This window comes from Phasianus colchicus, chromosome 1 (assembly GCF_987193195.1).
Source record: "Phasianus colchicus chromosome 1, bPhaCol1.hap1.1, whole genome shotgun sequence".
Classification (NCBI taxonomy): domain Eukaryota; kingdom Metazoa; phylum Chordata; class Aves; order Galliformes; family Phasianidae; genus Phasianus; species Phasianus colchicus.
In genome coordinates, this window is record NC_143436.1 from 69,525,301 (window position 1) to 69,540,820 (window position 15,520).

The window sequence follows — 15,520 nt, forward strand, 5'->3', positions numbered from 1 at the left end:
GCGGACAATAGGGGCAGGCTGCGGGCGACGAGCGGCCGGGGCCGGGCTGGGCCGGGTCCCCCTCTTCTGACGCCTGTGTGTGCCCGCGGGGCGGGCGGGCGGCAGCGGCGGTGGTCGCTTTCAGCGCGAGGCGCCGAGCGAAGCCGAGCCGAGGTGAGCGGGGCGGCGGGCGGAGGGGCAGCCTGGGAGCACCCCGCCGAGCGATGCGGCGGCTGGCACGCCCGGCTCCTGTCCCCAAGTAGCCGAGGACCGGTGCGTGCGCTTTCGCTCCTGGCGAAGCAGGAAATAAGCGCTCGGAATCAGCCCCGAGCGATCCCGCATGGAACTCGGAGTGAGTTTCTGCGCGCCCCGCGCTGACGGGAACCGGGCGGGCGGGGGCACCGCGGGGAGCGTCTGCCCGGGCTTTTTCTGGCGCAGGCACAAAGGTTTTGCGATGTGTGTGTGTTTATCCGATCACTTGATGCATGTCAGTAGACTGGGGGAGCTCAGCGGGTATAAGGAAGAAATCCGACAGCGCTTGTTCACCTGATGCCAAACCGCTGTACAGACCTGCTCTCTCTGTCTCTCAAAGTAGAAACGTAAGCGAGTTCCCTGCCCCACCCGGCGGGTCGGTGCCTGTGGCGGCTCCCTAAGGACTGTAGGTCGCTGTGAGAGCGGGTCCGTCGGCTCGTGGCCTGGGCGCTGCCTGGGCTCTGGTTGCAAGGCAGCTCCCGCAGGCAGTCCAGCTGCCCCAGCTGCCCGCGTCAGCCCCCAGCTATGCCCAAAGCCGCTGCCGTGGCACAGAAGTCAGCGTGCCGCATATGAGCGAGGGCTGCACGCCTACAGAAAGCAAATGTACGAGGAACGCTGCTTTTGAAGAATTTGCTTCAGGGCAAGAGGGCTTGCTCACAGGGCACCTTCTTCTTTTGCCTGTCACGCTCAGGTTTGATCTGTTTAATAAAACACTGCGTGTTTGCTGATGGTTGCAACTGTTTTGCAGTGTGTGAATATAGCTTACCTGTGGTAACTCTAACGTGTGGACATACCACCAAAATACCAGGACTTTAAGTCAAAGTCACTTTATTGCCATGTTTGCAGTACCACCAGCATTTCACCAATACAAGAAGCCTGAGTAACACTGAGAGCAGTGGGTCGTTACAATTCTTTAGATTGCCATGCGGAACCAAAAAGGCAGCAGAAATAATGACTTAAATTTGAGTTCCTTGACTTACCGTATACATCAGCCGTTCCTGTCATCCTTCCAATCCAACTGCAGTAGGTAGGATTTCAGAAGGCACCTGTAGACCACCAGAGGTCACAGGAGGTGCTGAGCTCTCTGACCCCAGGCCCAGTGCTGTGTCCTTGTTGCACAGGACAGGACACAGGAACGAGATACAGCACACGATGCAGAGTGTGCCATGCTGCATGCCATGCTGTGTAGTGCAAAGGAGTGCTGGTGAGGGAACACAGCTACCCACAAACTACACCAAGAGTGCCAGTGTTTTAAGAAATTATATTAGCGATTAAATTAACAATATTACAAATTCTTCAGCTTGCACAGATATTTGGTTTGAAGTACTCAAATTCTACTGTGTAATTGTTTGTATGCATGAGCAACACGTGAAATTTTCTGACAACCAGTAGCAACTTTTCTTTTTGCATTACTTGTTTCAAAAATACAGAACTACACAGTTTTTAAGCTTTTAAAATGTGAGCAAAGCAGTATTTTCCATAACTTTATGGCTCATTCATATATTAGAACTACACACATTTTCACTTACCTTCTACAACTTGACTATGTAATTCAAGTAGCAATTCTAAACAAAATCTTTTATTATCACGAAAGAATCCTGACCTTTTAGTGGTACTGAGGAGTGCAAAGGGCAGAAGATGTTTTGAAGAGGATATGTAAACGCTAGGTTAAGTCACAAAGCTTCTGCTCTAAAACTTAACTCATTGTGAACAAGTAACACAAAGATGACATTCCTGAGATATGTGGTGCTGCCACAAAACAAAAATCTGAGTCTGACAGTAAAAAAAATATTATTTGAAGCAATGGTTAATTTCAGTTTGTTACTAATTCATGTTTCTCTTCAGTGTTACCTCCAGTGTTCTCTGTTCTTCCCATAAAATTTCTTTACAACTAAAAGCAGGACCCTCTCATTTCTCTGAGCATTTAGAAGCTATTGAAACTTATCTGAAAGCACCGAAAGAATCAGTAGGCACTTCAAGGAAAATGATACCTTGCACGTTTCATCAAATCATGGCCTTTTACTGTGGATATAGCTCTTACCTAATTTTTAAGGCAGAAACCTTTTCTTGTTTTCCATGACTGTATAATGGACGTCCCATCAGGGAGTGATACTCTCCAAGTGCCCTCATGGTCAAATTCTGATGCAAATGCAAAATCCGATGATACATAAAAATTGGATCCAATCAAAGGCAGTGAAAGTCTCCAGACAGATACCGTTGAAGGCTTGACTCAGAATTTCAGTCATGATCCCTTCAACAGTCTCAGGGGAGGTTGAAATAGAAAATACATGGGCAAGCTTTTTACTTCAAGAGGTTTTTTCCATTTATGCTATATGTTTTCTTCTAACTACTGAGGTTACAAGACTTGCTTTAGGAATACACCTTTTTGTTTCTAAATAGAATCACTTTCTTCACGTGCTGTTTTGAGGTAGGAGAACCTGTGTTAAATTCCCAGGGAAGGCACATTTTGATATTGTGTTTGAGAATGTCAATGAAATAAAACATAAAGTACACTGTGTATTTCTTAGATTTACAGAAGTATACCTTTAATAACTGTTTGAGGCAATATTAAGATATGTTTATGTATAAACAGTATCCAAGGTCATTGGTGTTAAGCTGATTGAGAATGCAGTGTGAGACAAAGAATGAATTTATCTTTGGTCCTTGGCCTGTCACCGATTTCAGAGTTAATCCAGCAGCGTAACCCAGAAAAATGAAGAACGATTACTTAACCTCTCCTCTTTTTTTTTTAAAGAGAAGCTGAAGGTGCTGATGGCTACCTGGCAGTGTTGAGGAGGAAAGCCTGTTGAAGTTATCATGTCTACATGCGGTTGGTGGCCAATGGCTTCCAACTCTCAAGGGAGGAGAAGTCAACAGCCGAGGCCAGCAGCTCCCCCAACTGTGGCTTCTGGCAGAGGTCAGAGTCATAGGAAATCTAGACTAGGAAACCTAGAGTTCGGAGAACAAACCAAAACCCACTGTGAGCTCTAAAGCATGTATTTCTCCTCACTGTTTTCCCCCCATGCCTAGTATTCCACTTTCTCTGTAAGGTTAACTAGTTCTTCGTCTTTGGTTATCTTGTCAAATACTCATCCTTGTAAAGCAGAACAGAGATTCATATTTGCAACAGTGCAGATGATGTCATATTTTCAAGTAATTGGCTATGGATTTAAGACATATATGCAGACAACCAAGTTTCTATTTGTTTTGGTTTGTTTTTTTTTTGTTGTTTGTTTGTTTTTCCATTTAAATTTAGTTTGTAGAGGCAGCTTATACAGTTTGAAACAGTTTGAGGTACACTTTGAAACCTCAGGGATAAATGGCAAGAGTCTTATCAGGTAGTATTCATGTGTATAGGAAGAGCTGGGAATTTCGTGCCTGTGCACTGAAATTATGAGGGCTGCTACAAAGTAATGCCCCCTATTTTATGATGCCTCTCACAAGATTAGAGGTGGCTGTTGGTGGAATGGCAGCAGAGGCTGAACCTTCCCACCAGTATTCCATTGCATTTTGTTGCTGTGTGACAGATGGCAACAGTCTGAGAAAATGGCGTCTGACATGGAAGTGTGCACGAAGCAAAGGGGTGTCACTGAATTCCTCCATGTGGAAAAAATGGCACCCACTGACATTCATCAACACTTTGTGAACGTTGATGGAGACCAAACAGCGGCTGTGAGCGCAGTAAGGTAGTGGGCGGTGTGTTGAAGCTGTGGCAACAGTGACAGTGGGTCACTCTGCTGGTGCAGATTTTTATGAGTGCAGCATGCAGCTCTTGCTCATTGCTGGTGAAAATACATAGCTATTGGTGGTGACTGTGTTGCAAAATAGTGTTGTGTAACTGAGAATGTGCTCTATCAAATAGTGTGATTGTGCCCTTCGCATCTGTTGGAGTTAACATGGAAATAAGCAGGTTGTTCCAAAATTGATTCCTCCTATGTAGATCATCAACACTAGCTTTCTGCTTTTCAGAACCATCTTTAAAAACATACTAAGTGTACTTCTAAATAGCTTTGCCAGTAATTTCTGCATAAAGCATATAAAACTGTGTGCATAACAAACACCATAGTTATGACTATGTAATAAAATACATATATACAATACATAAATTACCATTAATGCATTCAGTGCATTATACTGGGGAGTTATTGTGCCTACCTTCTTAAAAAGTATTACCACAACAAATCTGATCAAACTAAATGCAAGAAAACCATTAGTTTTCCCCAACTCACCTGCCACTATACCTGGGTTAGCAATGTTTTTCAAGCAGAAGATTTTCTGTTCCCTTTTGCTAGGTTAAAAAGAAAAAAAGATACAAATGGAAAAAAAAACCTGACTACGCAAAGTAAGGATAGAGTCAAAATCCTTTTTGTACCAAAGATGCTTCTTTATTTAATCGTAATTGTGTTCAGAAAAAGTCATAGTTACCATCATGTAATTATGTGTTTACGGAGCTTTTAAAACTCAGATCTATTCAGAAAAGCGTTGTGTGTATTTAACTTGAAGTACGTTATTTGTTCTTCTGAAGACATTAAGCTCAGCTTTTAGTTTGCTTGGCTAAAGCCTTACAGAAAAGAATAAGCTTTTTGACCTGTTCACTAGGCTGGAGATGTTCTCTGGTGCTGGTAAGGGTCCTGCTGTGCTTCTCAGATGTGCCGTGAGGATTAGATTAAGGTCACTTGCTATTTAATGATGGGTTATAACTCATGTACACTTAAAACATCCTGGTTTCTCTAAACCAAACTCAGCTTGCTTATTCTTTATGTATAAATGAAAGAAAAGAGGAAAGAATGAGAAGGATGGTAGAAGAGTGATACCTGCTGCTTTGTCAGATCAGACAGAGCTGTTGCTCCTCTTGCCCACCTCTGTATGGGTTTAGACTGGAGAAACAAAACACGTCTGTGGTAATGCAGTTGTCACATGTGTGTCTATGTATACTCATATACCTAAATCTTAAAGGGATGACAAAAATCAGCAAATTGTCTCAGTTTGGTCCTTAGCTGCCAAGAAGACCAACACTAAACTTCGCTTTGGAACTAAGGGAGCCGTATCTCACGTACCTTCAGGAGAGCAGTCGTGTCAGAGTGTCTTTGCCCCAGTGCTTCCAGTTCTGCCCAACATGCAATGAACACCCTCTTAGTTAGTGATCCCATACATGACTGTGGAGATGAATTGGTGGGCAAAGGCAGCAGCACAGGTTGCAGCTGAATGCTTGGCAGCAGGACCCAGCCACTGCAGCGGTTTCTTTTTTAGCCTGTGGGAGGAAGGTATTATCACAACAGGTGTGAGGTGGCATATGTTGTGCTTTGGGCTTTTGTCATAGTGTTGTATGGTTTGTTTACATGTCTGATTTCTGTAGTGCATCGACTTATTATAGGTCTCTTTCACAACTCAGTTTTCATCTCCTACAGATATAGACATTTCCATTGTGTGGCCTTGTGAATGTGAAACTAGCATCTATTCTAGAAATGAAAAAAAAAAAAAGAGAGAAAGAAAATACCTTTTTTTAGAGAATTTTTCACAGTGCATGGTTGTGAAGTCTAAGAATAGTTGGTGTAAACACGCAATAGACGCTTGAGGTTTTCCTTCAGTTTTTAAATACATTCCATCCATAGTGTTTGTTTTAGTAAAGGCTACTAATGGTTCTAAGATTCAAAGACACATGAATAACACTTTTCCATTTGTTTGAATCTTCCTCTGGTACCCTCAGCCTACAGGAATAGCAGGAGTACATAGCTAGATGTTTGCTCTGTGCATCGGAGTGTATGGGTGGGTGGTTTACCTTCTGCAAGACCAATGATGCATGCTTGGGCTGTTTCTCTATGCCACCTGCTGATGCTAACCACTTCCATAGAAATGGCACTCTGGATATCGAAGAGAGTACTTCAGCATTCCTGGCATCCTTCAGACATTATGCAACCATTCCCAGGTTTTCTGTTTGTGGGCTTTCAGGATCCTGTGGAGCTCATGCCCAAGCTTGCACTGAGGGAGCTGCTAGAGCACGAATTGGCCTGGGTAATGCAGCTCCATAGTGTACATGTTGTGTCAGACTTGCCCAAAAATGAAGGGAGATGGAGCTGTAGAATGGGATCACCTGTTGAGCACCACTAAGGTCAGCAGCTCGCTGGACTAAGTGCTTCCCTGGGAAGTGGAAGGGCTGATACTAGTGGAGGGGAATACATATTTGAACTGAGATGGCTTCACTATATAGTGTGTATAGAGCCTCAGTACTCAGTTCAGAGCTAGCATGTTCTTGGGGAACTGGGTTTCTGGAAATGAGGTACAGCGCTGGAAATGCTGAAAGTTCCTCTGTAACCCTTTTCTTGACTTTTGCTTGGCCTGAGGTGGGAGACATACAGCAACAAATAGTGGAAGCATTTAAAACAAAATAGGGAAAGGATACAGCATCTGAAACTACTCATTTTTGTTATTTTTGAAGATGATCATAAGCCTTTTAACTATCCTGTAACATATGTTCAGATTCTGACGCTGACATGTAAATAAGCAGCTATATGACTAAGGGTGGCATTGTATAAATAAAAAGAAAAAAATACATGATTGTAGTCCGTACAGTGTATGTTAACATCTACTGAACACAAGGTAATCCTTAGATTTTTTTCTCTAGTCACATTAAATGTCAGTAGGTGAAGTCTTCGCTTTTGCCGTGATTTGCTTTTGCAGTGATATACTTTCATTTAGTTAGTACCAAGTTTCTGCTAGGTTACGGAAGTGCATTTACTTATGCAATAATACATACACTGTAATATTTGATAACTTTGCCTAATGGAAAATGTAGAGTTCTTCTAAATACTGAAAGAAGATCAAGGATTTCTTGGTGCGTAACGGCCTCAAAGTTGACCTGAATGTAAGACATGAAGAACAGAGTTTACAGGATTGCATAGAGCTGGCAAACAAGTCCACTACAAGCAGCGTTATGACAGATAGTCTTCGCTTGGTTGAGCTCCATCTCTGAGAATATTTTACACAGATGTTATTCTGCAGAGTGTGCTTAAAAGGACAAAGGAGCACAGCCCGGGGGGAATCCCATTCATTGTTTTCCAGGATTACTCCATCAGCAAAAGGAGCTAGCTCAATGATGATGTAGCTGGGAAGCAGAGAGGGTAAAGCAGCAGGCCAGAGTCACACCAGATAAAAATGCACATCCAGAGGGGTGTCGCTGAAGTCACTCATTGGGCGCCCTGAAGGCAGCAGGTGGAGCAGAGCTCACCAGCAAAGTGCAGAAGCAAACATCCCCAGGCTGGAGAAGAGCTGGCTGCCCCAGTCTGTGCGTGCGGGTGTAAATAGCCCCAGTGCACAGCTCTGACATCACCGGGCTCGGTAAGCCCAATAAAAACATTTCCAAAGGCTACAGAAATGCCAGCTCTGCCCTGAGCTTTGCTGGTAAACTCAGCCTCTGTGGTGCTTTCAGGAAGGCCTTATCAGGGGATGGGAAATGCTGGAGATGGCCCACTTGAGCTGAAACCCAGTGAGTTCTGTTGCTTATTTTGCTAGAACAGGAGCAGCCAAGCAGCCGCTCCTAGTCTGTGTGCTGGATGCCGGCTGCTGGTAGTGAATTGCCTTCTGATGGGCTGAAGTGGGATAATGCTAGGCAGCTCATTGCCAGTGGCACAGGATCGTGTCTTGCACTAACTGAAACCAGTGGGAGCTATACTTAGCTACGCCAGCTATGTTTATCTATATTTTCCAATTTCTGGGCTGTTTTGACCCATTATGAGGAGGCTGCCTGCTCGAATCTTTGTTGGTCCATCTGTTGGCTTACTGAAAGTTTCCTTTGGGGGCTCTCAGAATAGCTCCTACCTCAGCACACTGCAGGCCTAGCAGAGGCGGCCACGCACATCGAACCGCGTCCGCCTAAACCCAACCTCGCGTTCCCAGACAGCATGGGACTGACGCTGGCCCTTCTTTGCAGAGCACCATGTCCCAGGCACGGCGGAGCCCCAGGCGTGTCCTTCTCCCCAGATACCCCGACGGAGCGCCAGAGGAGCAGACGTACGGCAGCCTCCTGGCAGCGCCAGACACTGCAGAGCAAATGGAACTCAATATCAGGTATCACGCCGCAAGAATGCTGCTTCTGTCCTCCCCACCCGCGTCCGAGCCCCCTGACCTTCACAAGGCTCCTGGCTAAGCCCAGGAATCACAGTGGATGAAATTGAAAGTTGATGCAAGTGGAGATAACCTGCAGTGCTCAGCACCGACAGCACAAGATTATGCTGCATTAAATGTCTGTAACTCTCTATGCTGCCCAGGGACGCAGATGTGGCTCTTCATTAGAGGCCCACCTGTTAGAACAAGCAGCTGAGGAGGCTGCTTTTGCATAATTCTCCAGGCGCCTCTCACAACAAACTGATAGTGCTATACTCTTTTGTTCTTTCTTTTTTCTTTTTAAATCTCGCACATACGTTTTTCCAGTTCAGGGATCGGGGGCTGTCTTTTGCAAGATCTGTGAAAGTTCCTTTCTGTGTTTATTTATTTTTTTGTTTAACCAACCAAACCAACCTTGAGTTTATCTAAGTGGATTTATAGAATTAGACTTGTAAGCCCACTTATTCTGCAGCATAAATGGACCTCAGCAGAAATACAAGTTCAAGTAAAACCACATAGTCATAATTATTTTTACTTAAAACAAAAAGCACACACGCTTAAGAGAATCTATACTTATTTCATTGGAAATTTTCATCAGTAGAGTGCAAACAGTTTGGGGATGCACACAAATTCCTGACCTTTCGTGCTGGACAGCAGCTGCAGCATAGGGACCCGCCTGCCCTGGAGCTCCCCACACAGACGTTGTTTTGGTTGCTTCATATTCCAGCATCACTCGCTAGCTGGGGAACTGCTCTGTGCCATAGTGAGCGCTGAAGCAAATCAGTTGGACAAAAGAAGTAATTGGTTATGTAATGTGAGGTGTTTTGAGACATCTGAAGTGAAAGCTTTGTGAAATATTTTGACTTTGTGGAAAAAAAATCCTAGAAACAATTCTGTTGCATTGTATGAAGGAATTAGATACCATGGCTTTTCAAAAGTATCAGATGAAAAACCAGATGAAAACATCATAGCACTTGTATAAATACGGACTTAACGTGTCTGATTAATCAACTGATAAATAATAAAAAAGCTGTAACATTTAGCATTTACATCTCTAGCTTAGGCCATTGTTGGGGAAATAACCGTACCCAGCACTTGAAGAGTAATTTTTGAAGAAGTGACGTTGCTGTGTGTTCCTTTAACACTGGTACCTCAATGCCTTCCAGCTCAGCTATCCAGGTTGGCCATCAGCTGGCACTGATTGGGGATGAATTTAACAGAGCCTACAGCAGGAAGATTGAAGACGCACTGCTTCACTTGGCACACAGGTGAGTTACCTTGCTGACACCATCTGTCCCTGAATGCTTCTAAAAAATCATGTCAGATAGATAAATAATAATGTTTCTGCATCCAAAGTTTAAACAAACAAATAAACATTGCCATCATTGCTGTTTCATACAGAATCTAAGAAAGAAACCAGATACTGAATCTTATTTTACAAACAAGAATCTTATAATGTAAATTGTTTCCACAGACTATAACCATTTACAGTCAAAAGAGTTAACTGTTTTCTTGGTGCTTAAAATTCCACAATAGCACCATAGTTTTCCTTGGTTAGACAGCATCTTTAAGCACAGCAAAGTGAGGAGAGGCCCAGAAGTGCAGTGCTTTAGGGATTAACATGTTACTGCATGTCAAACAACCCATCATCGCACATACAATAAAACATGGCTCAACTCGTTTGCACTGCCTTTTATCTGCTGAGGGCTGGTAGGGTTGTCATGCATAGTTATCAACTGCAGATTAACTGCAGAAGCACAGTAATTAACATAGTAATGTCCCAGTTTGAAACAGGAGTTGGTTATTGCAGACTTAAAGAGAATGAAGCCCAATCATAGCTGTGTTCCTGAACGCAGCCTTGGTCACCTTGACCTGGGCTGCTGTGCATTGGTTTGCATCAGTGGTGAATAGTTGTAAATTCAGATTGGCTGTTTAGCTTTTAAAATGCTGCAGAGTTGCCAGATCTTCTTCCTAAAAGTTTAGAGAAATGGCCTCAAGTTTTTTGGATCAATTGGATGATTGGAACAGGCTGTCCAGGGAAGTGGTGGAGTCACAGTCCCTGAAGGTGTTCAAGAAACATGTAGATGTGGCAGTGAGGGATGTGGTTTAGTGGGCATGATGGTGGTGGGTTGATGGTTGGGCTAGATGATCTTAGAGATCTTTTCCAGCCTTAATGATTCTATGAAATACACATGTATAGGATACTCTTTAGACTTCCAAGAAGGAACATATATGTTTTGGGCTTCTTTTTGTAGTTTTCTACACTTTGGCATTTTGTTTGCTAATTCTTAGAATAAAACTACTGTTGTCTCCATGTATTTTTTCTCTTTCTGTTTGTGGTGTTTTCTAAATCATCAGGGTTGCTATCAGTGTTTTCCAGACATGGAATATTATTAGAAGTGTTACAAGAAGCTTTGGAAACTTTTTGAACAATAACTGGACAAAGAGGATCGCTGACTATGGAAGCTGGGTATGCACTCTCCCTTTTCTCTCACCTTTCTGCTGAGAAACTGCTAAATGCCAAGGAATAAAACCTATTGGGTGACTCTGGGCTTGGGTTTATTCCTTAATTTGCTGGTACACCCCTACAGATGTCTTGTACACAAACTGAGTGAGCTAAATGCCTGCAAACACTCAGACAGGTGCCAAAGTGTCACTGACATCACTGGGGCTCCATGCAGACAGGAGTCTCCCTGCTATAAAAAGCTGAGAGGGTACATTCTGGATTAGATAGGTAGGCCTGTTATAATCTGTGTTGTATTATGTTTTGGAGAAGAGATGAGGACCATTTAGAGTTTGGGTAGGGCAGGTAAGACTTGACCCCATTGCTCGTTCCTGCAGAGGAAGGGGCGATGCTTTCAGTTCAGCACTCCCCTTGCCCTCGCTTTCCTGCACCAGCTCTTTGCTCCCTGTTGTTCCTAATGGCCTCCCTTTTCCTCCTGCAGGTTTGCCGGCTTCCTTTCAGGTGTGTCTGCCAGAAGCTGGTGCCTGCAGCTCTGCTCGCTGTTGCATTTTGGTGGGCCATAAGCTACGGACTGCAGAATTAACATAGAATTACCATAGGAGGTCATTGCTGGACTCTGACCAATATAATTAACACCCAGGTGGTGGCAGCTGGTTTGTTTTTCAAATTTACACTGATAAAAATCTCTTTTATATTTAAAACCTAGGCTAGTGCTGGGTCACTGCTGTTTGATAACTTTTTTAAGAAGAAAAATGTTTAAAATTATGAGGTTGTTGCTGGATAACTGCCTGACTTGCTAGTTTTGAAGTGTGAGGCCAGGTTACAAAGTCCATTTCTGTCCTTTTTTCATTTGTTTTAATGCAATGTAAAGTCTCTATTTCATATCATGGAGTTTCTTGAAAAGATTCCAGCTGTGGGGGGAGACAGAAGGCATGCTGGTCATCCTTAAAACTTAAACACTGTAAAAGCAATAACAGAGATAAAAATCCATGATACTTTTCTAAAATTAAATTGTTGCTTCACGTGTTCTGCAGTATCATCTACATTATTTTCCAAGACTGTGCTGTTACACGTTAATGACAGAATTCCTGGTTAGTTTATCTAACACTACAGGGCAGGCTTTGGTTGACTGTGTAATAAAAGAAGCACACGGAATTACGTTTTGTTGGAAGAAGAGCTGTTCAGATGGTGTGCTAACAATCACGCTGGTTGGACTGGCACTCAAGTGCCGCCCAGCTCAACCCATTACTTTTCCAGTATGTTTCAAAAATGTAATGACAGATCTTAACATTCTTCTGCTTTACAAAGTAAAATTCTGAGTTGTCCAAGAAAACAAGAATTTGATTGAATTTGAGAAGGGCCTTGGTTTTGCGTTTGGATGACTCATCTTAGAAGCCATGTGGTTAGCGGGAAACAGCCGACTGGAGAGAACTCGCAAAATGGCGGCAGGGCAGATGTCAGCCCCAGCAACCCCCTGTGGCAGACGGACACGGCTGCCTTCATCTCAAGGGCAAACCACAGCCACCCCGTATTACCTTGCCTATCTACGTGCTGCTTTTCACTGCACGCAGATGCAGACAGAGAGAAAATGAAAGCGCGTCTCTGTGGTTTGGGCATTCCCCTCGCAAGAGGGGTTACCTGCTTCCTGTCTTGTCAGGTGACCGCTGCTGCTAGGGCTGCTAGGGCGCTTCCGCAACAGGGAGGTGCACTACCTAGTGGCCTTGTCTGAGAGGTTAGAGCTTCCAATTTGAGCCCCAGCTTTAAGTCAGACAAGGGATTGGAAGCATTCTCTTCCTCCTGAAAGTAAATCCCAACCCAGGACAGTTTCAGAGGACTGAGGAGCGCGTTTCTGCTCCCGTGTGAGCGGTACCAAATCCCACTCTGCTTATGGACTTCCACCTCACACAACTTCTCAGCAGGGAAAAAGAAAGAAAAAAAAACCTAGAATCTTTTGTTCAATATTTTGTTGCAAGACTTTTAAATATCTTCGCCTGACTTGAAATGCAGAGCAAAAAAAAAAACCAACCAAGGTACTTCAAGGGTGATGGGCCCAGTATAGCTCTAAGCATTCAAGCAGCAGCACATACACTGGATCCTCTCCAAAAATATGTCCTCTTTCTGACACAGTGCCCCAGGCTGATCTGCCTTTCAGCAACAGACACGCTGGGTACCTTCCAGCAAAGCAGACAGGACGTGATTGGAACCATGGTCTGATCCAGGCCAGAAGGTGGCAAACAGAATCGTTCATGTAGCCAAAAACCAGGCCAAAATGTCATCAGTGAATTGGCTGTTCTGTTTAACTCCATATTAGGGGTATAACAGGAAATATTTTATGGTCATTATCTAGTGAAGGGTAAAAATCAGGAGAGTCTAATAAATGACCTCAGCAAGGTAACAAATGTACCAAGTGCCATCATGCAATTCTTCCTGGCTGAGTCATTTCAATAGCACAAAACAACTTTGTGTATTTCTAGATAAATAACCTCTACGCACCGGGAAGCAGTTACGTACAGGAGGCTGCTGCTCTGTCACTGCCATCTGACTGCTGCCAGGGATGACTGCAGTTTTTCACTGTTGGGGTCTGCAGTATTTTAACACTCTGAATCCCAAAGGAAGTACAGCATCTTGTATGGATGGAACAAAACACAGCACTGGAGAGCAGGAAACGTCACCACACTGACACGAGGGAAACACAGTGCAAACAGACCCTGCACCAAGCGTCAGCAGGGATGCTCAATGAGCAGGAATGGCTAGGCTGCCTCACATGTGGCATCCTGCTTACGGCTCTGCACTGTGACTCAGGAGACCCACGTTTCATTATTTTCTTTTTTAAACAGCACACTTCCTCATGTGATAGAGTTTACAGCATTTGACTTTTTTCCACATCCTGTTTCTGCTCGCTCCTAGGTGCAGGAGCTGCACTGGCTTTTCACATCATAAAACTTTCAGCCTCCAGAAGAAGGGGTAGATCAGCAAGCATATCAAAAGAATGCTAATAACAGCAATAAGAGCTAAGGACCCTTTGCCAGCTCACACACCATCCTCCACCTTGTGCAGATGGGTTTTAGGACACAAGATGCCCTCCTGCTCCTTTATAGTTATGCACACTGCAACTTCATGTCACCAGGCACTGCATGAAGATACTGAGGCATTTCCAGCAAACTCAGCTTGTATGGACCATACCATCAACACCAGGGTATGCTACTGTGTGTGAAAGTGCATGGAGAAAAAACAAAGCTGTGCAGTTGCAACAGCTGCTTCTGCCCCCAGTTAAACAGGGCTGATGAGAACACAATGCTCCCAGGGCCCAGGTGTCACTTCAGCATTCTGCATCTCGTGGTGTATGAAGGTCACTGAACGCTCTGCCCTATACCTGCAGACAGAGGCTTCTATCTATTTGGGTTTCTTCCAAAGAACTTTTTCTCCATGCAAAGTGTGTAGTAAAGTGAAGTGAGTAAAAAAACACTGCTGGTTATATGTACATAAATTCAAACACACAGATATATACACAGATGTATGGCAAGAACAGGATAAACAGAATACCGGTCTTGAAAATTACCCCCAGCATGTTATTTTTAAAAAGTCTGCAAACCATAATACACTGTACTAAAACCCAACTTAGTGCCACCAGTGTGTCATATTGAGTTCCAACTATTACACAAGCTGCTTTGGGTCTTACAAGATGGAGTCAGACACTTCTAACACAGCTCATTGTTAGGTGTTTAGGAACATGAATGTGATTTAGCTGAAATATTCCAACCACCTAGTGCTGAGTTTGCCATGCTTCACTAATTAAGACATTCTCTCTGACATAAGAGTTCACTGAAATCACTTTTGTTCCAGTAACCCTGACATTTGGCAGCCTACAATGGCCCAATAACAAAGCTGACAATCCTGCATTCTGCTCTTAGGTAATGTTGACACGTGCCAAACTGGGATTTGTGCAGGCAGGTGGGGTGGCTGCCCACCTCAGCTCACAAAACTGCTCAGCGATGCCCACTAACTGACCACAGCTGAGGACAGAGTGTTTCAGAAACATGAACTAATGAAGCGATTCATACTGTAACTGAAATTTATTCTGCAATTCCTAATCCATTAATGAAGATGTGTATGGTCATTTCAGCACTATCCTATTGACTTTTCCTATGTATCTACTAAATGCTATACTAACAAGATTGCAAAACTAAAAAGACATGAAGGTCAAGCCAAAGTTACTGCTATTCAGCTGCATACCCACAACACAGCCTTTGCCTGCACTTCTCTACACAATCGCATAAAAAATGGCTGCTCTGATTTTCTTTAGAGCTTTAAGCACTGCTGTTTGCAGGCAAAAAGCAAAGAGTTTCTGTGTGTAATTGTCACAGGTCCGAGAACAGCATAAGGAGCCTGTACCCTGAACCAGTGGTTGGCCAGCACTGCACTTTGCACAGCCACAGTGCAGCAGCACCTCTTGACTCTGAGCCTTGCCAAGGCTTTCCTTTCCTTACTTTCCTCCTTCCAAGGTAACCTAACACCAGTGTGACACTGAGCAGCTACATGGAAAACAGTCTCTTCCCACGTGGGGACTACCTGCCAGTAATCACATGCTGTGAAGCATCCAAAATAACAAGAAAAGTTCTATAGTTTACCGATAGCTTAAACCTTAGGAAAATCATATCCCTTCTGCCAAAAAAAAAAAACCCACAAAACCCAACCAACCCAAATCCACATATTTTGCCTTATTTG

At 43.8% G+C, this 15,520-nt stretch overlaps 1 protein-coding gene across 2 annotated transcripts; it reads left to right on the plus strand.

Moving 5' to 3' along the window:
* Positions 1 to 17: 17 nt before the first annotated feature.
* On the plus strand, positions 18 to 11,828 carry LOC149919705 (uncharacterized). 2 transcript variants are annotated; one of them, XM_090146931.1, is made up of 5 exons: positions 18 to 153; positions 8,159 to 8,295; positions 9,498 to 9,599; positions 10,690 to 10,801; positions 11,277 to 11,828. In XM_090146931.1, the coding sequence occupies exons 2-5, from the start codon at positions 8,165 to 8,167 to the stop codon at positions 11,376 to 11,378; spliced, it is 447 nt and encodes a 148-aa protein (XP_090003057.1). In that variant the 5' UTR covers positions 18 to 153; positions 8,159 to 8,164; the 3' UTR covers positions 11,379 to 11,828. The 2 variants fall into 2 exon arrangements, with proteins under 2 accessions (XP_090003057.1, XP_090003059.1); XM_090146933.1 differs by lacking the exon at positions 18 to 153 and adding an exon at positions 290 to 3,148.
* The last annotated feature ends 3,692 nt before the right edge of the window (positions 11,829 to 15,520 follow it).